The following is a 25,826-nucleotide window of genomic DNA, read 5'->3' as shown; positions in this document are numbered from 1 at the left end:
CTGTAGTGTCTTTTCTGATTCTGATGAGTCATTAAAAGCATAAGCCAATGTCCTTATGTATGGATACTTAGCTTTTTCCCACCAATAAAGAGACAAGACTGTGACTTCAGTATGATAGAAGGGAGATGGTGGGTCAGTCTGGGCGGCCGGCCGGCCAGCTGGCCACAGGGGACGCGGGCGAGCGCCCGTCTGCTTCAAGCAGCTACAGCTCTTCTCGGCTGGACCTCGTCAGCACACAAACGCGCTTCTGGGGGCTTCTCTCCCCCACTGTAACCGACAGGCTCCGACAGGGAGCTGTGTTTCCCCTCTGCCTGCGACGCCGAGACAGGACAGCTCTGCACGGACATGTACTGCGCGCGGTCAGCCCTGAATGGCTTTCCCTCCACGTGGTCAGGACTTGGACCTTGGCTGCTGAAAACATCTTGCCCCTGTCCCCGGTCTCACCGCCCTCCCAGCTAGATCTCATCACCAGCTTGGCTGCACTGCCACCTAGTGTCACTTTATTTATGGCGAGTTTTCTGTACTGAAGACCGAATAAAGGGGAATTCAGACCAAATCAGCTCCACCTTACTTGTCTGACACACTTGAGATTCAAGTCAAGGCTTCGTTTGAAGAAACGGTTCTGTGGCTTTTAAAGGTCTGAAACCATGTGTTATGGTTTCTATTTACTATTCTATGAAAACTGGTGAATCCTGAAAAGTCAAAGTGCTGATATCAAACGAGGCATGTTAAGTCTTATCAACTCAATATGGTTGTGAATAAATATAGTGAATAAATCTTTCTAGTTATTTTGTATAAGAAATGTTTTAGGCATCTAAAAAGTGACAGATCTTTAGCCTTGAAGAGTTGCTTACTGGACTTAAAACCATTAACTGTGAATTCAATTGTGGTTAAAAATAACAAAATAAAGCACTTTAAAAAAGCCAGAAATCTGGAACTCCTCTGGCGGTCCAGTGGTTAGGACTCCACGCTACCAATGAAGGAGGCGCAGGTTTGATCCCTGGTCAGGAAACTAAGATCTCCCATGCCCTGAGGCATGGCCAAAAATAAATAAGTAAGTAAATTTTAAAATGCTAGAAATCTATCCTTAAAGGCAACAGCAAAAAGACAGTTTAATTTAGTATTTAAAAAAATTTTTTTAGGGCTTCCCCAGTGGCTCAGTGGTAAAGAATCTGCCTGCAGTGCAGGAGCCGTGGGAGATGTGGGTTAGATCCCTGGGTTGGGAAGATCCCCTGGGGGAGAAGGGCATGACAACCCACTCCAGTATTGGTACCTGGAGAAGCCCATGGACAAAGGAGCCTAGCGGGCTATGGTCCATAGGGTCACAAAGAGTCGGCTACGACTGAAGTGACTTAGCACGCACACATGTTTTTAATTTCTAAGAAAGAAACCACTTCATAACAGGAAGTCCCTTGTTTAACTCTGGCACACGTTTTTAGGAATCTGTTATGTGTGAAAAGAAGGGGACTGATGGTATACATTCAGTCTCCCATTGGCCTCCTGTCTCTGAGTGTACCCAAGCCTTCTCCACATTGCTACAGTCTTTTTGACTATGCTGTTCAGGGACTGTGTATGTTTAGCTCTTTTGTAAATGACCAACCAACCGTCTTCCACTAGCAATTCCTCAGGTGCTAAAGGGCAGAATAATCCTGACTATTTTCTTCTCTCTTGATTATATAATTAATTTAGTAACTCAGAACATGGTTTAGAATAAATATAACTACTGTTAAAAGGTGTCAACATATTAAACTGGGTAGATTTCAGGATGGCTTCACAAACTCCCCTGAAACCATAAGTAAAAACCCGCAAGTGATGTGCAGGGCATTAAAGTGGTATCAAAATGTGTGCATTATGTGGTGACATTTAAAAAAATATTTATTTGACCGTGTCGGGTCTTAGTCGTGGCACGGCAATCTTCGTTGCGTCATGGGGGAGCTTTTGTTGCGGTACACGGACTCTAGCTGGGGCGGTGGGCTCAGCAGTGGTGGCAGGGGCTTAGTTGCTCCGTAGCGTGAGGAATCCTAGTTCCCAGACCAGGGATCGAACCCGTGTCCCCTGTACTGCAAGGCGGATTCTTAACCACTGGACCACCAGGGAAGTCCCTGTATGATGACACTTTAAATGCAGATGGCCTTTGACCAAGCAACCCAATCCACACACCCACTGCACTGGCGAATGCTGCAGGTGCTACCTTCGAAATGTCAGAAGTCCAACCACTTCTTTCCTGCTCAACGACAACCCCGGTTAGGCCACACAGCCTGGACTATCATGGTCTCCTTTTATTGCCCTCTCTCCGTTTGTGTGTATTAACTGCACAGAAAAAGTTCTAACAGGCAACACACCAACTTAAGAACAATCGTCTTCTCTGGTGAGGAAGGCAGGAATTGGGGAATTTCATTCTTTATTATCTTTCTTGTATTGAGTTTCTATGTTATACAGCTTTTCATTATAAAGGTGATTTTTTTTTTTTAAGGCAGAAAAATGCCAAGAGTAATTTTAAATTCCTACTAGGCCCATCTTCTCTCAGAGAACATGGCTCCAAGTTCTACACATCACCAGGTGATGGTGGGGGGGAGTAGGTAGAGAAGACGAACTTTTTAAAAAACAGATTATTTAGCTCTGTCACCAATATTTCAGTTGACACTCATTTTAACAAGGACCCTGGAAGATTCTCAGGGTCTCTAAAGGTTGAGAGCCACTGTGTGAATAGTAGGATTTATTGGTGATTTTCAATTGAGTTATTTGGATTAAAATATTTTCCACAATGGGCACACATTTCCCGTGTTAAACAAAGAGACTGCTTTGAAGAATTACCTCAAAGTATAGGAATGAAGATAATTTATAAGTATTAAAGATCTCAACTTTTTCTAGCTGCTCTGTATATATGATCTAATTTGAGACTAGCCACAACTCTTACACATGCAGGGCAGGGTTTATTATATCCATTTTAGAGATGGAAGAACTGAGGCTCAGAGAGGTTAAGTCAGCAGTCCTCATCCTTTTTGGCACCAGGGACTGGTTTCATGGAAGACAATTTTTCCATGGATGAGGGAGAGGGGGGATGATTTCGGGATGATTTAAGTGCATTACATTTGATTGTGCACTTTATTTCTATTATTATCACATCAGTTTCACCTCAGATCATCGGGCATTAGATCCCAGAGGTTGGAGACCCCTGGGTTAAGTGACTTGACTGGGGCTTCATGGCTAATTACGATGTTAGAGCAAAGTCCTGGGGTTGCTAGTTTCTGTCCAGTATGTTCTTAACTTCACTGTTTTTCCTTTTACCTACGTTAAATCTAGTTTGCTTAACAAGTGAAAAATATTTCAGATAGAATGACCAATGTCCTTTCTCCTTCTTATGACTGATCACAGGAAAAGTGAAAGTCACTCAATCATGTCTGATTCTTTGGGACCCCATGGACTGCAGCTCGCCAGGCTCCTCTGTCCATGGAATTCTCCAGGCAAGAATACTGGAGTGGGTAGCCATTCCGGTCTCCAGGGGATCTTCCCAACCCAGGGATCAAACCCGGGTCGCACTGCAGGCAGATTCTTTATCATCTGCTCTTCTAACCATTTCTTACTTGCTCCAGAAGTACCAAACTCTCAACCTGAGAAGTTTCAGAATTGCGGAATGAATCCCTGTGTACTAAATCCTTACTGACACGCTCTGAGAGGCACGGGTCCCGGTCTGCCCCACTGCTGCCCCACCCCGTGCTACCTTCTTTATGCTCCTCTTGGTCCTGAGGCCCCAGCCCCTCCGCTCGGTCCTGATGACCTCCGCGTCCGGGTAGAGCCTCTTTGTGAAGCACTGGTTCTGACAGCGCTCCCCCGCCGGGCACACCTGGGGGTGACACTCATACTGCAGCATTCGGTTCAGGCACTCGGACTCCAAGCCACACGGGTTCTCGTCGGCTGGCTTGCAGTTGCAGCGGGGAATCTCCGACAGGTCCGCCACCTGGATCTGTACCTTTCCTATCACTTTGTTGGCCTGGCAACAAAATCACAAGTGGGAGAGAGGAATCTGAACAGGAGGTCGGAGATACTCAGGTCGGCCTGGCCCCGCTACTGCCTGTGGAGTGACCCTGATAAAGGATTTACCCAGTTGAGTAAGCTGAGATTAACAGCTCTCTCTCTTAAGTTGACAAAAATACCAAAACCTGACGCGAGTCCTCATTTATCCTGTGTCTTTCCCCTTCTACCAGTTGATGACAATTTCATAAAGTTGAAACAGCTCTGGGCTCTCTGGAAGAAAGGGGCTAAATCCCTGTATTCTTGCTGGTTACAGGACAGGCTGAGGAGCAAGCACAGAAATCCCCATCAAACATGTTGCTCCTCAGTATGAGGGGCTCACTCGTCAAAGCCCCCGCCCTCCCAGCGCAGCAGCCTCGGCTCCCAGTGGATGATCCGGCAGAAGCTGTCCGGTTGTTCTGCACAGACTGAGCCATAATCAGCATAAAGTTTTTACAAGTCAGTCGGGGCCTTCTAACTACTAAGAGAGCAGTTTCACCTTATCTGTCAAATTACAGCGTTTTCGTGGGTGAAGACTCACTTTGATGTGTTTGTATGGAGGGGGTTTTCTTGAGTTTTTTTCAATCTCCAGTGCTTCTTTACTTTCTCTTTGTGCTTTCAATTCTTGGAAACGTTTTGCAGCTTCTTCCAACGCTGCCAATAAGACCAGACAAAGCATATAAACACCCCACACCAAATAAACAAAAACCACTAGAAGAGTTGTTATTACCCTGCCTTCCCCATGCACCGAATGGGACCTGAGGTTTTCTTTTAAAAATTATGTCCTGGAAGTAACCATTTATCACCAGGATAAAGTAACACTGAAATGGGATATAATTCATCTGCAGCTGAGCACTGCTCTGTGCAAGCTGCCACCTTGGAAAAGAGGCCCCCCTTCAATGGTCAGGGGTTTCCACAGGAAGCTGACAGCAGCTTTTACCTTGTACCAGATTTAAATTCACTTCACTCTTCCCCAGAAAGCTAAACTTCCCGTCAACTTGTTGCAAAAACAGCTGTTAAGACTTAGAGAACGAATTTATGGCTGCCAGGGGGTGGGGAGACAGTTCTGGAGTGTGGAATGGAGAAGAACGCACAGCTATATTTAAAATGGATAACCAACCAGGACCTACTGCGTAGCTCAGGGAACTCTGCTCAAGGTTATGTGGCAGCCCGGATGGGAGGGGAATTTGGGAGAGAATGGACACATGGATATGCATGGCCGAGTCCCTTTGCTATTCACCTGAAACCATCACAACATTGTTTGCAGATCAGATTTACCTCAATATACAGCAAAAAAAAAGTTTAACAAAATTAGACAGCAAAAAATTTTACAGAAAACAGCTGTAAGGCTCGTCATGGGAAGTGTTGACTACTTTTCTGTGGCAAAGGTCCTTCACTTAATTAAGGAGACTCTGCGTTCCCAGAAAAATCTCTATGTCTGTAGTAAGATCACTGAGGAAACTTCTTTCACACACACAGCACAGTCTACTCCACTGAATGAGTTTTTCCTAAATGACTGGATTGTGAGGTGGTTCTAACATGACTGGAAACTATGGACGCCGGGTCATAACACCTGGTGAAACTCCCTAACACCACATATCCTCTGAGTGAGGAGTGCGGAGAGATCAACAGGAGTGTCAGTTCTGAGCTACGGTGAAAGTCGTCAGACGTACCTTTTTTGAAGGTCTTGTTAATACTGGTCTGTCCATCGGCAAAGCTTTTGTCTCCTTCAACGTAAGGGAACACTCTGCCCTGGTGGACCCAGTAGTAGTCGTGAGAGCCGAAGAAGAACACGGGGAAGTCGCCCAGGTCGTGCTTGAGGCCCTGGATGTTCAGTGGCACAGACCGGGGGTTGCAGATCTCGGCTGGCCACCATCTGCAAGCGGGAGGATGGACAGTTGCACTATGCTTTACATGGCTGCGGGAGCCGAAAGACACAGGTTTTGTACTTTGTAATTCTCATTGCAAATCTAAGGACACAGAACACCTCGCTTATCTTTAATCCTGCCCAAACCACATATCATTTAACAACATACTGATGAACAAATTAATGCATGAAATGGTGAGCACAGACTAAACAACTAGGCCCTAAACACCCAATCTGATTTCTTCCTTAAATATTAATATTTTATATTTATAAAAGTATATATATCATAAGAATAAAGCATACTAGTAAGGTTAACAGTGAACCTACAATATAACTTAAGAATTAGAATTGGCCAATAAAATATTCCAAACCAGATTTCAGTCCTGGAAAAGTCACGTTTTTCTCTAAATGTGACATTCTTAATTCCAAGATTGTCTTTCAAGCTACAGAATTTTATTCCTGGCAGTCAAGGGAATCATTTGAGAATAAACTGATGCTAATCAGAATAAACTGATGGGAGAATGGCTGCTCCCATTCAAACTGGCATTTTCTGACTCTCTAATCAACCAGGATAAAGTATTTTCTGGTCAAATGTCCTAGGCTTGTATCAGTGTGTATTTCAGAATCTAATTCATCTTAGATCATAATAGACTTGGGATTTGGGACAGGCCTGAAAAAATCATGCTTCACGTGATGACTGGTTCACAGCGATCCCTGGGGGATCCACCTGCGAGGTGCACTGGAAGACTTCCTGCAACTGGGCAAGTCAGGAACTGAAGGGGGAAGTCCCTGCAGTACCTGAGATCGTTGATACCAACGGCAGATGCACACAAACTTAATTTTTTTCATTCTCATTTTATACATGCCTCATAAAACCATTTATTTAATAAACAATGAATGACATTATTGGGAAGATAAATGATGAACATGCTTCACCTAAAAGCACCCCATGTTCACCTATGGGTTAATTAAAACGTGGGTAGAAGCCTGTGTTCAAATTGTTAAAAACAACACTATTCTGTGTGATCAGTATTTGGTTCCTCTCAAAGCAGGCTGGGCAGTCAGTGGTTGTATTTCTGATTCGTGTTAAGGCCACATGTGGGGTGCAAGTGGTAACCACACACACTGGCTCAGACAGACAGGGGTGTAATTTCTGTCAGCCTTGTTCCAGGCCCACGTCTCCCCCAGGAAGTCTCACATCAGAATAACTAGTCATTGAAAAGAAACAGTCTCATGGGGCCCAGAGAGGTCTGACTGGAAAAAATACATTATGAATTAGTCCATGGATATAAAATCAGCCAGATAAAATGTCACTGGCCTGTGAATGGAAGCTCTGCTTTGGGCCTAACTTTAACTATATATGGTGACGGATGTTAACTAGATTTATTGTGGTGACTGTTTTGCAATGTATACACATGTCGAGTCATCATATTTTATACCTGAAACTAACATAACGTCAATTACATTTGTTTTAAAGGCAAAAGAAAGTTTTAAAAAGGAAACATTCTGAAATTTATCTGAAGACCTTGGGGCTTCCCTGGTGGCTCAGTGGTAAAGAATCTGCCTGTCAGTGCAGGAGACGAGGGGTTGATACAGGAGACAATCCTGGAGAGGAAAATGGCAACTGACTCCAGTATTCTTGCCTGGGAAATCCCACGGACAGAGAAGCCTGTCAGGCTACAGTGCATAGTGTTGCAAAAGAGTCACAGACAACTTAGTGACTAAACAACAACAAAGCCTTCTTACTATTTCTGATATTTCTTATCCGGGAATATCTTATCTATTATTCGTCAAACCTGTACCTACCCCCTCCTGGAAAATATATATATTTTTAATTATAAAAGCACTGTGTGCCAGTCAGAATCACCATCATTATAAAGTCTGCAAATAACAAATGCTGGTGGGGGTGTGAGGCAAAGGGAACCCTCCTACACTGTTGCTGGGAATGTAAATTGGTATGGTCACTATGGAGAATAGTATGGAGGGTGCTCAGAAAACTAAAAACAGAACTACAATATGAGCCAGCAATCCCACTGCTGGACACATACTTGGACAAAACCATGATTCAAGAAGACACGTGCATCCCTATGTTCATAGCAGTAGTACTTACAACAGCCAAGACAGGGAAACCACCTAACTGCCCGCTGCAGATGAGCGAGTGAAGAGGATGTGGTGTACCTACACAATGAGCGCGACTCAGCCATGAACAAGAACGAAGAACGCCACTCGCGGCGACATGGGCGCGTCTGGAGACTATCGTACTAAGTGAAGGGAGCCAGAAAGAGGAAAACCAGTACATGCGCTATCACTCCTATGTGGAATCTAAAACAGGGCACACATGAACTTATCTACAAAACAGAAACAGACTCACGGAGAAATCCAGACTCGTGGTTGCCAGGGGGATGGAGGGAGAGGGAAGAACTGGGAGTCTGGGGTTAACAGATGCAAACTATTACGTAGAGAATGGATAAACAACAAGGTCCTCCTGTAGAGCACAGGAAACTATATCCAATCCCCTGCGATAAGCCATAAAAGAATATAAAGAAGGTATGTTTGTATTTAACTGAGTCAGTCTGATGTAACAGCAGAAATTAGCACAACACTATAACTACACTTCAATTAAAAAAGGACATACCTTTAAAATTATTAAATGTAGTTTTATACACACAAAAAACCAATGTAGTTTCTTTTAAAAATTAAAACTATGCAGAAATGTGTAGCAGAAAAGCTGAACATGCTTCCTCCTTATAATCTCATGCCTCAGACTATTAACGTTAGATGCTTTTTCCAGGTAATAATACAAACATATTATATCGAGATCTCCAGTTTTTACAAGTTGTATACATATACGGAGAGATAATCTGTGTGCTATTTAACATGCTTCCTGAAGGTAACTGGACACTGCGGCCGTTTCCCATGTTACCATGAGCTGCTGCTGCTGCTGCTAAGTCACTTCAGTCGTGTCCGACTCTGTGCGACCCCACAGACAGCAACCCGCCAGGCTCCTCTGTCCCTGGGATTCTCCAGGCAAGAATATTGGAGTGGGCTGCCATTTCCTCCTCCAATGCATGAAAGTGAAAAGTGAAAGTGAAGTCGCTCAGTCATGTCAGACTCTTCGCGACCCCATGGACTGCAGCCTACCAGGCTCCTCCATCCATGGGATTTTCCAGGCAAGAGTACTGGAGTGGGTTGCCATTGCCTTCTCCAGTTACCATGAGCATTACCCTTCTTTTGCCTTCTAGGCACCCTGCAATATGGACTTGACAAATCTCCTACTGACTGGCCATCTGGATCCCTTTTGCACTCAGAAACAATACTGCAGTGAACACCCCTATAAGGGCATTTTTGCCCGTCTGTCCAGTGTCTTTCCTTAGATGCATTCCTTGAGGGGAAGTGCTGGGTCCAGGGGCGTACAGTTCAATCCTGTCACACGACGCCTTTCTTGTACAGGAGCCCTTGTCTCTCCAGGCCCACCTGAGCTGCAGAATTAGTATTCTTAAATCTCTGCCAGCCTGTTCTCAATTGAAAATAAACTTTGTTTTTTTCATGTGCATTTTTAGTGAGGCAGGGCACTTTTCACATGTTTATTTTCCATTTGCTCTTCTTCTGCAAACTGGCTCTTTCTCTGTTCCTTTTTCCTTCAGGAAGGTATTTTTCTTTTCTTACTGAGAGTAGAAGAGTTCACCTGGTTTGATATTTGCCTTTTAAAACTTTATATCTTTTGCTGTAAAGTGGAAAATTATTTATATAATCAAACTGTCCATTTTTTTAAAAAAAGAACATGGAAGTTTCCTGTCATTTGTTAAAAAAATTGGTTGGAGGGGAGCTTCTCAATGCCCCTTATCTCAGCTAAAAATGAAGTTTTTAAGGTTAAATAGGTAAGCAAGCAGTGTATTTAAAACAGGAAATGACAGAACCCTTGTTTTAAAAAATTACAGCATGTTTGAAATTCTATAGAAACATATTTAGGATTCTAATTGAAAAGCAGAACTTTACTGTGTTCTTTTGAATAGTATCCATTTTCTTAGTAAAATAATAAACAAACACCTCAAAATGTAGAATGTAAAATTTAAAAAACATATCACTATCCTTTTGTGTGAAGATTTGTTAAAAATAGGCTTCTTCAGAGGAGAAAGATTTAATAAAATAATGGCAACCATGCATACTTCTTGCCTCATTCCCTTAAGAACTAAAGGCTCCTAATGAAATAATCTCTCTCTCTAAATTCTAAAAAGCTCCCTCTTTGCACATAGTTTAGAGCTTCTAGCTAGAACTATAATAAAACAGATATAGGGTCAGAAAGAGTTATTTTGGCCAGAATATAAACTGTTAACTTCATTAGAAACCAGAAATGAACATAAATCTAATTAGAATGCAAAAAAAAAAAAAAGGTCTTCCCCACTATCCATATGAAACCTTTTATTCTAAATCCTATTAGTACCATAGTTCATTAGGATAAAATAACTTTCAGAACTTAAAAACAAAAGTCAATCAACCAAAAAAAAAAGGCGGTGGAGGGGGAATCTAACAACCACTAGCCTTCCCAGTCTTCTGAAAGCCCAGACTAAAAATGTTTTCTTTCTTTTTCTGAGGAAGTGGCTGTGCTGTGTGCTGTACCTGTTTCCTGGCCATGCTTGTACAGACTGTGAACTACTCAACAGTGATTGAATACTTCCTCTTTGTCCTTGGAAAAACTTGCCTGTAATTTCCCAATTTGGCCCAAACAATCTGCTTGTAATGCAGCTTCTTGCCAGCTTTGCAATCATTGCAGTTCCAGCAGCCTTCGGGCGTCTCTATGCTCAGGCACTCCGGGTGGAAGGAGGCTGGACATGACTCGCAGCAGAGCAGTCGTCCACCTTGAAACAAAAAAACAGTCTTAATAACTAAGAAGAGAGGAAAGAGAGAGACAAGAAAGTTATCTTTTCAGTGCATTAAATGTGATTCAGATTGAGAGAAATTAACAAAGGGATTGAGTTATATTGTAGTGATGGATTAAAATACAAGATAATAAACAGACTTAGCTACTTCAGTCCTTCCTAGGGAGGGCTTCAGTGGCCAGAAATTCAGAGCGTGTGAGGAACTGTGAGTAGGAAAAATATGACTCTTCACCCCTCTGAAATGAGGACTAAATGAGGCACTGCTTTAGCCGTGGGTTAAGACTCTTAACATGTGACAAATAGATGCATAAAATCTTTAGCCTTGAGTAGATGTGAGAACAGATTTTCAGAAAAATATGTACTCTTTCTTTCTCCTTGAAAGCTAAGAAAGTAAACAATGGTCATCTTTGTATTTTAATCCAGTGGCACAGCTAACTAAATCCCTTTATAACAATATTAGCGAGAATGAAAATAGCCAATAGGCTGACCACTACTTTTTTCTTCACTTGTAAGCATACAAAAAAGCAAAAAGATCTTGAATTTGTGATTACATTATCATTACCTTTTCAGGAAAGACAAAGAAAGTCAAACAGGCTATATAGCAGTGGTTTACAACTTTTTCATCACCAAGGGTCCCCTTTCCCTTTCCCATGGACTCATGTTTTCAAATATTTTATCAACCAAAAAACCCACCCAAACAAAACAAAACAAAAAAACATTTTAAAAGCCACAATTATTTTTTATGTTTTAATTAACTACAGAAATATCTAATAGCCAATTGGAGCTTCAGATCCCAGTAACAAAACTAGTCTTATCATATTAAATTGTTAAAATTAGTCAAATACAGAGAAACTCATGCAACTGTATTTTGCACAAATGGCTGATTCTGTTAGACTTTCTGAAATATTAAACATAGTTCAAAATTTTGTTTGTAATATTTTCTGACATCATATTGAGAACCACTGCTTTATAGCATGAAAGAAGCATCAGGTAGGATCAAGTATCACATACAAGGAGATCTCTTTAAGTAGCCTAGCAAAATCCTCTCCTTTTAAAAACACAAAATGATCTCTGTATTAAGACAAAAACAGGTGCAGCAAATGAAACAATATTATTTTTAAATGCAAAAAATTAAAGAAATTTGAGGGGAGATTAGGTATTTCAACAAGTGACAGGGAAGAATGTTAATCACTGACGATGAAATACAATAAAGACATTTACTGTAAAAAAAAAAATCATTTTTCCATTAGAAAACCAAGTCTATAACCCATAAGCGTACTGAGATTTAAAGTCTTATAAGCAAAAGGTTAAGAGCCCACTATACAACTTTATCAAATCATATGCTCCAACCTTTTGAGCACTTGCTATCAATTTTCCAGAAAATCTTGTCTTCCTGTAGACTTTCAAACTTCTAACTAATTAACATAAAAACAAAAAGAAAATCCATGTACAATCAGTGATGAATTAAATTACTATATTTCCTCTGCTTAAAAGCTTTTACTTCCATCATTTGGATTTTCCCCTTCGTCTGCAGATCTTAATGTGGATTAATTGTTTCAATTCTCCAACCTAGAGATTAGCTGCCTGAGTGGTCTCAGCTTAGGTAGGGAATTCTTCTGTAAGTTTAAAGTAAAATGAAATAATTCATTTTTCCATCAGAAAGAAATGACCAGTAGGGAGAGTGGTCTTTGCAAATAGCTTTGAGGACATGTGATTATTTGGGTTGATGCGGAAAAGTCAGGCTGGCCATTTTTTAACATTATGGAATAGACCTGAATTTTAAGTCTTATTTCAGAGGAAATACAGACCCTGAATCATCAGTGAAAATCATCATGATTTTTTGACAAAAATACACAGGGAAATAGAAAAATAAAAATATGAACACTCCACCTTGGTGCTATGCAAGAAAACTGCTTTAGGGTGCGAGAGAAGAAAGATAACGGTTCAAGCTAAGCAAACAGAGGGCTCAAAATAATTTCAATTCATGTCAAGGCCAATACCGAGTACTGAACACAAAGTAAGCAACAATTAAATTTGTCTAATTTTATAAAGGCGCCAGCAGGGAAATCAGGCATTTCCTAAAATGCCTTGGGTAGTCTAATTTTACTGCACTATGGAATTAGTCAGACCCGTGTCCATCTTTTTTTTTGGAAACAGGTGGTACCACCAGTAAGATGCCATATTGTGACTTCAATGGAAAACAGACAAAAAGTCAATAGTCTCTCAACCTCCTTCTCCATGGGTTCTAACCAACTTGCTTAGTGATACTTTCCTTTAGTCATGGGTCGCTACTTCAGATGTCTGACAAACAGCAAACATACATCAGCAGCAGGCAACACAAAGAAAGAAAAAAAATGAATTAAATTTTCTTTAAAGATTCTGAGCCTGGCCCCAGATCATAATGGAAATGTATACAGGAAAAGGCCTTCACCTTCTAGGTTATTTATTTTACCCTCTAGAATAATAACTCCCCCAATAATACATTACTGTTAAACTACTCCCCACCCCCCACCCCTGCTGTATTATATGTAGGCTCTGTAAGGCAAAACACAAGATTTTTCTTCCATAGATAACTGGGAGAAAATAAATATATACATTTAGCTCTTTGTTCTCTGCGGATAAATTATCCATAAGCTATTCTTCAGTTCCGCTGGGCTGCCTTTTAAGCTCCAGTATTTGTGCATTCTCCCAGCTGCCCACCAATGTCTCCTGAGAGAAGGGCAATTAGTTTTCACAGCAAACATTTAAGAAACAAAACGACAGAATGTATTCCAGAATCAAAATTTTAAGTGTCAGTTATCTTTGTTCCCTTCTGTTTAATAACCTATCTTGTTATTTAGTTGAAAGTTAGTAACAAATTACATCCTGTCTGTTCTATTCTAACATGAATGGTAGCTCAAGCAAAAGAGAAAGAGGTCTCAGAATACATTTCTATATTAAGCAGAATCCTAGTCTTTCAATTTTAATAACTACAGATATATGGAATGTGCGAAAATTTATTCAAGAAGTGTAAGTAAAAATTTGTAATAGTAGAATTATTTTAAGCCCTTTTTAATAATTTTGCAGCCATATGAAGACAGTCACAGCCACCAAGGTAGAATTTACTGAAAGCAACAGATGGTGCTTGACAGGCATACATTTTCCCCCTTCATTTAAAGAGAAAAAAATAGGAAATGCAAAAATAAAAGTAAGAGATAAACTATTTTGATTATTACCTTTCTCACATTTCTTTTTGGAAGCTGACGAAGAAGGAATCATAGGTAATTTCATCAACTCTGCACGATTTGATTCGTTCAGTAGGTAGTGGGACTTATAGGCATAGGAACTGAACATGGGGTCTGAATGGTCCTGCACTATCAGCCCTATACGAGACAAACAGAAAGATGTGAGCTGCAATGAAACTACCCATGATTCCATGAGGAAAAATAAACCAACACCTACTATGTAGCTGTGCTTTAAGGTGGGGGAAAAAGAATATGAAGAAAAAGAAAGATCTGACAGAAAAAGCTTTCTATAGTTAGTAAAGGGAGTTTAGGCTACTCAATGCCTTATCTCTACACAGAAATCTACACACCCAGGAAAAAAACTCAAACTCGAGGATTAAACTGTGTTTGATGTCGTTCTGAAAACCCCCTCTGGAAAACAGAGCTATGTTCCTCAGTGTTTAGAAGGACTATGATGACAACCCAAAGAATAAAATGACATATCACTTAACAGTAGAAATAAGCACTGTCTACATGACACAGTAGAGACCCTGGTCACCTTCAATATGTCAAGCAGCACTGAATGGCAGAATCGGGCCTCCCTTCCTCTCTACTAAGATGTTTAGATACCCTCAAATTCCAGCTTTCTCAGCCAGACAACGACGCTTTCCTTTTATCAGTATGATACATGATTTTAAAGACGCTGTAAGTTGCTGAACTTCAATGAGGTATTGCAAATCTTTAAAATTTTGTCCTGCTAGGATAATAACCAACTTAAGGGTTTATAAAAACGTCCTTTCAATCCACTAATACAGCTGTCCTATTGGAGAGCTCTAACCCACCATCTGCTCTAACCCACTAGTAGCACACACCTCTCCTCCCTCCCTTCTCCTCCTGCCCCGAGTTAAGTCCATCCTGTAGCCAAGGGACCTGCAAGACCAGGGAAACTTTCTGTTTGTGGTTACTGGTCAGTTTATAACAATCTAAGACTTTCCAGTACAAATCACGACAGCAGCTTCACAGAGATCTTTTTGAGAAGAGGGAAGAGTTTTGTTTCTAAAGGGGTGACCATTTATTATTTTTGGTGGATGTTATCTTCATTTGGTGCTGCTCGACACTGAGATTCAGGAAGTATCTCTCATGTGAATGGAACTTGAAATTGCTAATTGGTAATACAGAAGAAATCTTTGAATAAAGGTTATATAATGTTGAATGAATTTTATACATTTAATAGAGAAAAGTGGTACAGTGGCTTTTAAATAGGGAAGAACAACTTAGAATGTTAAGTAACTTTTATTTTACAGCACCCTCCAGATGAAAGGGAATGCTGAAGAATCTCTACTGCACTGAAATGGCACTTATGACCCCATGAGGGGCAGGGGAGGTGGGTCGTTCCTCGAAACGCTGAAGCATTTCCAAAAATATTTCCAGATATTTCAGGCTTTAAGAATTAGCTTAATGATTTTAAACAACCAATAACCAAGAACTAAGACAAAAATCCTCTGTGCAGAGAGAGAAACAACTGCAACACAAGCTAAGTTTCCTAATGCCAAAACATAAAGGACTAAAGTATCCCTTTTAATAAGTGTGGATTTACTACAATTAGATCCCCTTAAAAAAGGAGACCCTCTATAAATACTGATAAAGGAACACGTATCATTTACTTCTGGAGAACTTTTAAGCCCTTTTCAAATCCTAGCATCTGATCTATTTAGAAAATTTTTCTGTAAAATGCTAGAAAAGAAAATGAAAGTTTCTGTTTACTGTGCAAAGCTGCAGTTAGAGTATTTGAGAATTAAATAATCTTGTTCTTAAAAAAGCATTTCAGTACAGCAAATCTTGCAGAATAACTGCCAAATTGATAAAATCCAAATGTGATCCTGTTGTTAAAATACGGAGTTTCCATTATGTCAAGCTTTTAATCAAGGCATGAAAGTTAAACTTAAAACGGTTAGAATTTGCTCTAAAACTAGGTTCCTTGACAAGGGGTCATTTTCTACCTTACTTACATAAAAAAATACCTGCTTTAAAGGTCACCCAATTATTGAATGAAATAGAGCAAAAAAAAATATTGGTTGATATACTTACTGATGGTACTTGATTCAGAATGTACTCCCGAGTAAGCCAACATGATAGTTTTAAACTTGATATTTATTAATAAAGTGTTGGCTCAGTTACACATACACACACCCCCCTTCATCACTCCAAGTGAAAGTGAGTAAAAGTAATATTTACAAAGCAACAGAGACTTTATGTTATCACTGACATTCATCTATTTGAAAGTCTCTAAAGCTAGTCATTCAGTTGTTAGTTCAGTATTTTCACCCTAGCATTCCTTTCTTAGGAATGGGGAGACGGACAAGGCACATGCTGACATTTTCTCTGGCTAATGCAATGTGGCATGAGACACGTCCAATCTTCTCCTCCCTGTGCCATCCAGCCTTCAGGGCAGGATACAGCTGCCTTCACTGCTCTACCCAGCATTTCTGACGGCGGCCGCCCCACACGCTTGCGAAACAGGCCAGCTCAAAGCAATGCGTACACTGACTTAGCTGGCTGCTACAAGGACTACCAGTTACTTAATCCTCTACTGTCCACCTCCTCTGGTCTTTTTTTTTTTTAAATGAGAGTTACAAAAGTAAAACAACTCAAAATCTATCATACTAGCTAAATTCTATTAAAAACATTTTATAGTACTTTCACCAAATGGAAAGAACTGTCTTCTAAAACAAAACAAAATACAACCACTATGTCTAAAGTAGATAACTAATGACAACCTCCTGTACAGCACAGGGAACTCTACTCAGTGCTCTGTGGTGACCTAAATGGGAAGGAAATCCAAACAAAGGGTTAGGATATATGTAAATACAGAGCTGATTCACTTTGCTGTACAGCAGAAACTGACACAATGTGGTAAAGCAACTATACTCCAATAAAAAATTATTTAAAAAAGAAAACACGATCCCAAACTTCTTTTTCAATATGGGCTGCTGCTAAGTCGCTTCAGTTGTGTCCAACTCTGTGCGACCCCATAGACAGCAGCCCACCAGGTTCCCCTGTCCCTAGGATTCTCCAGGCAAGAACACTGGAGTGGGTTGCCATTTCCTTCTCTAATGCATGAAAGTAAAAAGTGAAAGTGAAGTCGCTTACTTGTGTCCAACTCTTCGCGACTCCATGGACTGCAGCCTACCAGGCTCCTTTGTCCATGGGATTTTCCAGGCAAGAGTACTGGAGTGGGGTGCCATCGCCTTCTCCACAATATAGGCTAAACATAATCTAATAGGCCTGACATGCCATAGAATCCTTTCAAGAATTTCACACTAAGGGAAATTTAGAAAACTCAGCATTTATAACAAAAAAATCCCAACAAACTGTGTTTGGGGATATTAGTTGATTTCTAAAATGCTTACACTTTAGATTACACTAAACATTACACTAAAAATTGTTTTTATTATAAAATAGCTGAGACATTCTGTAAAGGTGAATACTCCGTATCATATTCAGCTAAAGAAATTTTACTTTAGATTTATCACGAACTTAAGTTCACTGACACCCTCAGGGATACAATATTGTTTTTAATTGATCAATCTCTTGGCAGACTTAAGTATCAACAGCTGGCAAGTAAGAAAGCCTGCACTGCAGGCTCTTAACTAATATACCCCATATGTTGCCTTGGCTGTATCCCATTAGGCCTCCCTCGATGCCAGACCAAAACATGATAAAATACAACATAAATAATTGAAAAATAAATGTGATCTTCTTGCCTTGCAAGTGAAATCTAAATTAGTTGGAAACTATGGATTACATAATACGACATGAGAAGATTCTATTTCAAACCGAAGAATTGTTTGGATAAGTGAAGAGAGTTGACCCTTAAACAATGTGGGGGTTAGGGGCGCTGACCCCCACGCAGTCAGAATCCTTTGTAACTTTACAGTTGTCTCTCTCCTGCATCTGTGGATTCCACCAACACTGGAGTACACATTGAGAAAACAGTGTACACAAGTGGATGCGGGTAGTTCAAACACGTGGTTCAAGGGTCAACTGTAATCTTTTGATGCTCCAAACAGGAACACTGAGGACTCATCTTTAATTCTAAGTTACTAAGAAATTAAGCAGAATTTAGCTTAATTTATGGAAGGATTAATATTCTAACAGTCTGAGTACCTAATTTAACAAAAGGGACTGGTTGCTGCAAGTGTGCATCTCTCTTAGGGGTATTCCTGGAACTCGATTTTAATGGGGAAATTTACCAATGAACCTAGAAAGACCTGAAGAGAAAGGACTGAGACTCACCTCTGGCGCAAACGAAACAAAAGCCTACATTTACAGCAGAGGAAGAGCCAGTGCTCCGTGTGGAGTGGTCACTGCAGATGAGAGTGCAGGAAGACACAAGGGTGCTGCCGGCGGCAATGCAAGCATCTACGGAGTGGTAGGCGACTGGGCACCGCAGACATCTCACCATGCGACCTATTGGAAGACGGTCAGGGAGGAACCTGGGTCACAAGGCATCTGCTGACACAAAGGGAGATCTTTGGGGACCCAGGATGATGCTGGTTATAGTAGAACTAATTTGGCTCTGCCATTTCTATGCTGTATGGTCCCTAAATGTAGTGCCCATCTAGAGGTCACTCAAAAAAATTTTGTCTGCTCCAGTGCTGGAGAAATGGTGGTCGCCAATATGGCACCTGTTGAAGGAATCTCCAGGGGTAATTTTGAACATATGGAATTTCCTTCTCGTGGTCTGAATTAGAATCTTGTATCCACTTATCTTAGGGTTCTCTTGGTGGTTCAGTGGTCAGGAATCCTCCTGCCAATGCAGGAGACACGGGTTTGATCCCTGGGTTGGGAAGATCCCCTGTAGAAGGAAATGGCAACCCACTCCAGTATTCTTGCCAAGATAATCCCAAGGACAGAGGAGCCTGGTGGGCTACAGTCTATGGGGTCACAGAGAGTCAGATACGACTGTGTTTTTTACTATCTTACTTTACTAATTTTATTTTACTATCTATTTACCACTTACTTTACTATCTACTGTGGCCCAGCTGCAACAGCTATAGATAAACAAAGGGAGGATGCCCAATGTTCTTTATAACAATGTGCTTATTGTTTGCCATTGCACTTAAAACAACCCCAAACGTTGTCCCCTTCCTTAGCTTTGTTTTACCTTTACTTGCTTTGTGGATATCTTTCTCCATAGAGCAGGCAGAACAGCAGTGCTGGGGACAGCGGAAGCCTTTTGATTCAAAGATGGCAGTTGGGAATTTGCGGACACAGGCTTCATGGTAAAATTTCCCACAAGTGCTGACAGAGCAACGCTTCACATCCGTACCAGACACTTTACATGAAAAACACGGGTGCTGTCCTGCAAAATTGGTGAGGAACACAGTTTAAATAAAATCTGGATTAAATCAGAAGCAGCTACTGATATCAGAGAGCTAACTCCTCCCCCTACAGATTCCACTACTATGTGTAAGATTTTAATATACAAAAAAGCGCTGAAAACAGTTAAAACATGACAATAAAACTTGTTAGAATAATTGACTTTCTACAATAATTGATCACCCATTTGAAGATATAGCACTAAAAGCAATTCAGATCCCCACTTCTCACTTTACACTAAAATAGAGTCCATAGAAAACCTAGAGCAGAATTTTTCAACACTTGAGAGCAGCAGGTCTTCCCAACTAAGAATAAAGAAATAATCAGTGGAAAGACAGATGTGATCAGATAATCAGAATTTCCATTTGTAGATCAGACATAAAATGAAAACTCATAATCCTAATAAAAACAGAAAGTTATGGCTAGATGTCTTATTAAAACTGCAGAAAATCAAGGACAGAGAAAATATTAAAATCACCTTCAGAGAAACAAGACTGAAAGCTGATGGAAAGAGAAAGCTGGAAGCCAGGGGATGCTATCACTGAGGGCTGAAAGAAAGTTGTTACCAAGCCAGAATTCTGCACCTGTGAATGCACTCTGCAAGAAGTGGGTGAAGTCAATATGGACTGGGGATAACTAACAAAACTGAAACTCAGTTCTCTGAAAAAGAACTGAAATCCCTGGCAATAAGTAACTAATAAAAAAATGGAGAAAAAGCAGCAATATTAAGAATATCAAAAATGCAAAATGATGCATCACTACAAATCCTACAAATGTTTAAACAAATAGGAGGATGTCACTACCTTTTTGCATAAATTTGAAAATTTAGATGAACTAATTCCTAGAAAAACAGAACTTATTAACACTGGCACAAAAATAAATAGAAAATATGATAGTTCTATAAACTATTTAGGAAATTGAAACTACAGTTAGAAACCAATACAGAAACTCTGAAGCTCAGAAGGCTCCACTCATCAATCTGCCAAACATTTTGAGACAGAGACAATTAGAATGGGGAAGGAAAAAAAAAAAAACAAGTGAAAAACAAACAGATGTAAAAAAATAAATGCAACAAGGATGACAAAGGATTATGTTTTGTTATATAAAGAGTTCATATGTGATATTATCACATATGTAGAATCTAAAAATCAAATGAATGAATATAACAACACAGTCTCACAGAAACAGAACAAACTAATGGTTACCAGTGGGAAGAAGCATGATGAAAAGGGGCAAGATAAGCGTAGGTGATTAAAAGGTACAAACTACTATGTATAATAAAATAGGTAAGATGCAAGGATATATTGTACAGCACAGGAAATATAGCTAATATTTTATAACTTTAAAAGAAGTATATTCTATGAAAATATTGAATCATTATGGTTTACACCTGAAACTAATATAAATCAACTATGCTTTAACCAATCAATTGGGCTTCCCAGATGGCACTAGTGGTAAGGAACCTGACTGCCAATGCAGGAGACACAAGAGACTCGGGTTTGATCCCTGGGTGGGGAAGATCCCCTGGAGGAGGAAATGGCAACCCACTCCAGTATTCTTGCCTGGAGAATCCCATGGACAGAGAAGCCTGGAGGGCTCAGTCCATAGGGTCACAAAGAGTCCGACACAACTGAAGCAATGTAGCATCCATGCATTAGCCAATCAATCAATCAATACAAAATAAAGAATCATGGGGAAAATATATATAACATATATAAGCAAAGAGCACAAGACTTATGAGCTTCCCTGGTGGCTCAGCAGTAAAGAATTCACCTGCAGTGCAGGAAACACGGGGTTCGACCCTTCCATCAGGAAGATCCCCTGGAGAAGGAAATGGCACACCACTCCAGTATTCTTGCCTGGGAAACCCCATGGGCAGAGGAGCCTCGTAGGCTACGGTCCATGGGGTCACAAGAGTCTGACGTGACTTGGCAACTGAACCACTAAAAAGAACTACAAATCAATGTAGAAATGGCCTAATATAAAAGCGGGCAAAGGGTATGAACAGGCAATTTATAGAAAGCAAAAAAGACAGACGGCCAATAAACATGTGCCAAAATGCTCAACTTTACTAGTAATCAGATAAATGCTAATTAAAACCACAAGTAACATTCGAAAAATTCATCAAATAGGAAAAAAATGCACAGAGTTTGATAGTGCTGGCTGTGATTAGGGTGTGGTGAAACAGGCACTCATAAAAGGTACGAGGTAAGTTGGAAAGAACTAGCTCAGAAGGCAGCAAAGCAGTATCCATTCTGAAAGGAGACATCTACTTTCTGTGGCCTAGACATTCTACTTGCTGTCTGTGCTAGAGAAGACTTGTACATGTAAAAGGATGTTGGCTGAAGTACTGTTTGCAACTGCAAACAACCGAAAGCTGTCATTATCTGCCTTTTAAAATCAGGATTGGCGTTTTCATTTTGTGTCTGTGTGACGTATGGAAATTTTAAGTGGCTATTTATTTGGATTCATCTTTTGGGAAGTGTTCAAGTCTTTTGCTCATTTTTCTTATGATGTTATAAAAATTCTCAAGGAAAAAAATGTACAAGGAATAGTTTTTTGTTTTGACTTTTAACAGAAAGTTGGATGTGGTTTTGGAAGTAGCTAACCATTACAATTTGACTAAGTCATAAAGATCTTTTAAAATTAGTACTTATAACTGTGATGTTCAAATATTTGTTGTTGTTTTTAACTGGCTTTGCTGCATAAATAAAATACAGCAGTGTTAAATTGGGTGAATTATAAAAATTCTTCAAAATTAGTATACACACAGTCATGTTCAAATTTTTTAAAAAATCGTTTTTGCCACAGAAATAAAGAACAGCAGGGTTTTTTTTTGGTTGCTGTTGTCCCATTGCATATATATAATTTCAAATTATATTTTAACATATGGGTAGATAAGAAAGAAATACTATTGTTTTTAAAATAACTTAGAAATGTAGAAAATTATTTTAAAGTTTAAAAGGTTTGGCTTTACCTAATGCATAAACTGCTCCATATAAAAATGAAGTAGGCTTTCATAATGATCAAAGTAAGTCTAATATAAACGAAAATTGTTGTAAGGAGCGGTGCGGTTACACTAATAGAGCTGACCTATAAATCCCTGTAAGACTCAGGCTTAGGGCTCTAGCATGGGGATGATTCCACTGCTCTCCCTCCTCACTAGGGCATGGGAAAGTTGCTCAGTCGTGTCCAACTCTTTGCGACCCCATGGACTATACAGTCCCTAGAATTCTCCAGGCCAGAATACTGGAGGGGGTAGCCTTTCCATTCTCCAGGGGATCTTCCCAACTCAGGAATCGAATCCAGGTCTCCCACTTTGCAGGCAGATTCTTTACCAGCTGAGCTACAAGGAAAGCCCAAGAATATTGGAGTAGGTAGCCTATCCCGTCTCCAGGGGATTTTCCTGACCCAGGAATCAAACTGGGTCTCCTGCATTGCAGGTGGATTCTTTACCAACTAAGCTACCAGGGAAGCCCCAGTAGGACATGGTCTTCCTAAAAATATGGTCTTCTTAGAATAAGAAATTCACAAGTAAAACTGCCTGTTACACATTTTATTCAAAAGGGTCAATGAAAATGTTTTCTATCCAGAAGTCACATTTGTCTTAAACAATAGAAAGTGGAAGTGTAAGGTCGGACGGGGGGGGGGGGGGGGGGGGGCATGATGGGCCACCCCTCCTCTCCCTCCCGCTGACGAGAAAGTCCCTAACGGAGGATCCTCCCAGATCCCAGGGACCAGTGACAGCACACTTCGCCGGCTGCCATGACGAACCGCCCCCTCCTCAGTCCCTCACGGAGGGAGCCTCCCAGATGCCAGGGACCAATGACAGCACACTCCGCCAGCTAAAGCCACCCCGCCCCAGCCGCATAGAGAAACCTATCAGCTCGCCACGCCAGGAACCAGCAGCCTATCCAAACCTCCATCTGCTAGCCCAGCCATCCCTCGCAACGTGCATATATAAACAAACTTCCAACGCGGTCCCGGCGCGCGGATTTCCTCGACCTGCCCCGTTAGGGTCCGGGAACCACGCCCGGGAGCACTTCGCCATTAAAGCCCGTTAAACATTTTTTGGGTGTACCTGGTCGTCTTTTACCTAACAGGAAGTATAAGAACTTATCACGCATGTATCCTGTGATACTTTTTACATGTAATGTGTTTATCTTTTGATAAACAAATAAAAAAACTTCCTAAATTACCTTAAAGAATCTGAGTTTACATTCCTAATATGTTGGCAGTGTACCACATTGGTATCCAACTGATTTTCATGTGATAAAAAATGTATCAAAAGCAATTTAAAAAACAGTTACTCTTGCATTTCCTGGATTACTAATGATGTTTGTAATGAGAATGAAAATTTTCTCATGTCTTACTGGCCATTTGTATTATTTCTTTGGAGAAATGTCTATTCAAGTCCTTTGCTCAGTTTTGAATTGGATTATTTATTTCTGGTGTTTTCACCTATGAGTTTATACTTTCAGCTCTTATGTTCTGGTCTGTGATCATTTTGAATTTATATATATATATATATATACATATATATATATGGCATAGGGTAAGGGTTCAAGTTCAATGAATGTGGATCCAATTTTCCCAGCACCACTTATTGAAAACACTATTGACCAGTGTTTGCACCCTTGTTAAAAAATCATTTGACCATATGTGAGTTTATTTCTGGGCTCCCCAATCTATTTAATTGGTTCATGTCTTTATGCTAGTACCACACTGTTTTAATTACTGTAGCTTTGTAGTAAATTCTGAAATCAGGAAGTATGAGTCCTCTGACTTTGTTTACTTAAATTGCTTTTAAAGCAAATTTGCTTCTTAAACTTTCTAGTAGATGTGTACCAAATAGATTACATCTAACATTTGTTGGCAGATTTCTGCTGGATTCTAGAGTTAGGAGAGAAGCCCTAAGAGTGTTTTAATACTGAGATACATGGTCCTTCCCATCAGTAATTTAAACTACAGGCTGAAAATTTGAAAGCTTAGTTGCGCCAGGCAACATCAATGACTGAGTGACAGGGTTTCAGAATAAGGGCACAGTAGGGAAGGTGGGGAACCAAGAGTACGTGCTTGTTGTGTGTTTACACGTTAAGAACTCATTCTGAAGGCCAAATAAAACAATGTGTAGATAATCTGACTCTGAGGCTGTCAGCTGGCAAACTGTCCAAAAGTTTTTCTGCAGAGTCTAAATGTGATCAATAAAATGATACCTTACATAGGGAAAAATATAAGTTATTTCTCTTAGCTTCTGTAGCTTAGTTTTTGCCTGTGTATATAAGTAAGGGTGTGTGGGTGTGGTCAGGATATATGATACATGATCCCTGTCTACTGGGTCAAGGTGGCAGAAGGCAATGGGAAAGAGCAAGGACTCTGGGGTCAAGCTCTGCCTCCTGAGCCGGAACCCCAGCTTCACCATGTATATCTTTGTGACTCTGGGCAAGGCTGGGAACCAAACGCTCTAAACCTCAGTTTCACACTCTGTAAAATGGACATAATAATAGTAGTGATCTCATAATGTAATGAGGATCAAACAAGATAAGAAGACAAAATGCCGAGTATTAAGAGCAGCTGGCATTTAGGAAGTGTTTGGTTAAAAACAAAGTTACTGTTCTAATAGAGTTTGGAATATACAAGAGATTTTGGGAGGCATACAAGTAAAAAAGTATAAAATAAATATCTATGAGAATCCAAATAAAGGGGGGAAAGAGTAGGAAAATAATAAAGTGTCAAAGGTAAGGTCAGCATATCATAAATACTTGACATCCAACTGGCTCATAGTTTCTCACAGCAAAACCGAAATAAAACCCACAAAAACATACAAACAGGTTCCTAGAAGCACTACCAGGCCATCTCACAACCAGGTGACTTTTCACTTACATTATTCTGGCCCCTCCATCTTTCCACTAAAAATACAGCTCCCCATGGTTACAGTTTGTGATGTAACCATCACAGTCAGAGGTTGATGTAACCTCTGTACAGTCAGAGGAGACAGAGGCTCTGTATACCCCCACCCGCCGCCCTGTATCTACCCAGAATAGGAATGCTCACCAGTTTTACATTCGACACAGACAAACTTTCCATCAGGGGGTGATGACAAGCCCAGGCACTCCAGGTGGAAGTGTTTGCAGCACTCTCCCTCACAGGGAATCAGAGAGTCGCCAGAGCTTTCACAGATCTGTAACAAGGCAAAAAACGAGCAGTTCTCAAACTCTACCAGGCATCGGGGCCACTAGAGGGCCTGTGAAGACAAACTTGCTGGGTCCACAGTTTCTGATTCAGTGGGTCTGGGTTGGGCCTGAGAATTTCCAGTAAGTATCCTGACTGTGCCAGTGCGGCTAGCCCTTGGCCCTCACTTTGAGAACCACTGAACTAGCAAACTCTTCCCTGCACCCAATAGGTATAAAGTTTAAAGGTTATACTCGATCTTTGATGATTCCTTCTTTGGAATCTGCAGACTTCAACTTTGCTTCACAGTGCAAA

The 25,826-nt window shown here is 40.5% G+C and overlaps 1 protein-coding gene across 3 annotated transcripts in view; it reads right to left on the bottom strand.

Moving 5' to 3' along the window:
• WHSC1L1 (Wolf-Hirschhorn syndrome candidate 1-like 1) overlaps positions 1-25,826 on the bottom strand; it is a 103,718-nt gene that overhangs the window by 11,829 nt on the left and 66,063 nt on the right. For 2 of the 3 annotated variants that reach the window (XM_005698833.3, XM_018041786.1), the window contains exons 12-19: positions 25,395-25,521; positions 19,126-19,323; positions 18,255-18,428; positions 13,971-14,117; positions 10,578-10,734; positions 5,685-5,887; positions 4,553-4,665; positions 3,722-3,991 (exon numbers count right to left, since the gene is read on the bottom strand). In XM_005698833.3, coding sequence (XP_005698890.1) covers positions 3,722-3,991; positions 4,553-4,665; positions 5,685-5,887; positions 10,578-10,734; positions 13,971-14,117; positions 18,255-18,428; positions 19,126-19,323; positions 25,395-25,521 — 1,389 coding nt within the window. The remainder of the gene's footprint in view (positions 1-3,721; positions 3,992-4,552; positions 4,666-5,684; positions 5,888-10,577; positions 10,735-13,970; positions 14,118-18,254; positions 18,429-19,125; positions 19,324-25,394; positions 25,522-25,826) is intronic. The other variant, XM_018041787.1, reaches the window with a different exon arrangement.

The sequence above is a fragment of the Capra hircus genome, chromosome 27, assembly GCF_001704415.2.
Source record: "Capra hircus breed San Clemente chromosome 27, ASM170441v1, whole genome shotgun sequence".
NCBI classification, from domain to species: Eukaryota; Metazoa; Chordata; class Mammalia; order Artiodactyla; family Bovidae; genus Capra; species Capra hircus.
Note: the sequence above shows the minus strand (reverse complement) of the source record. Positions and strands in the feature narration are given on the sequence as shown.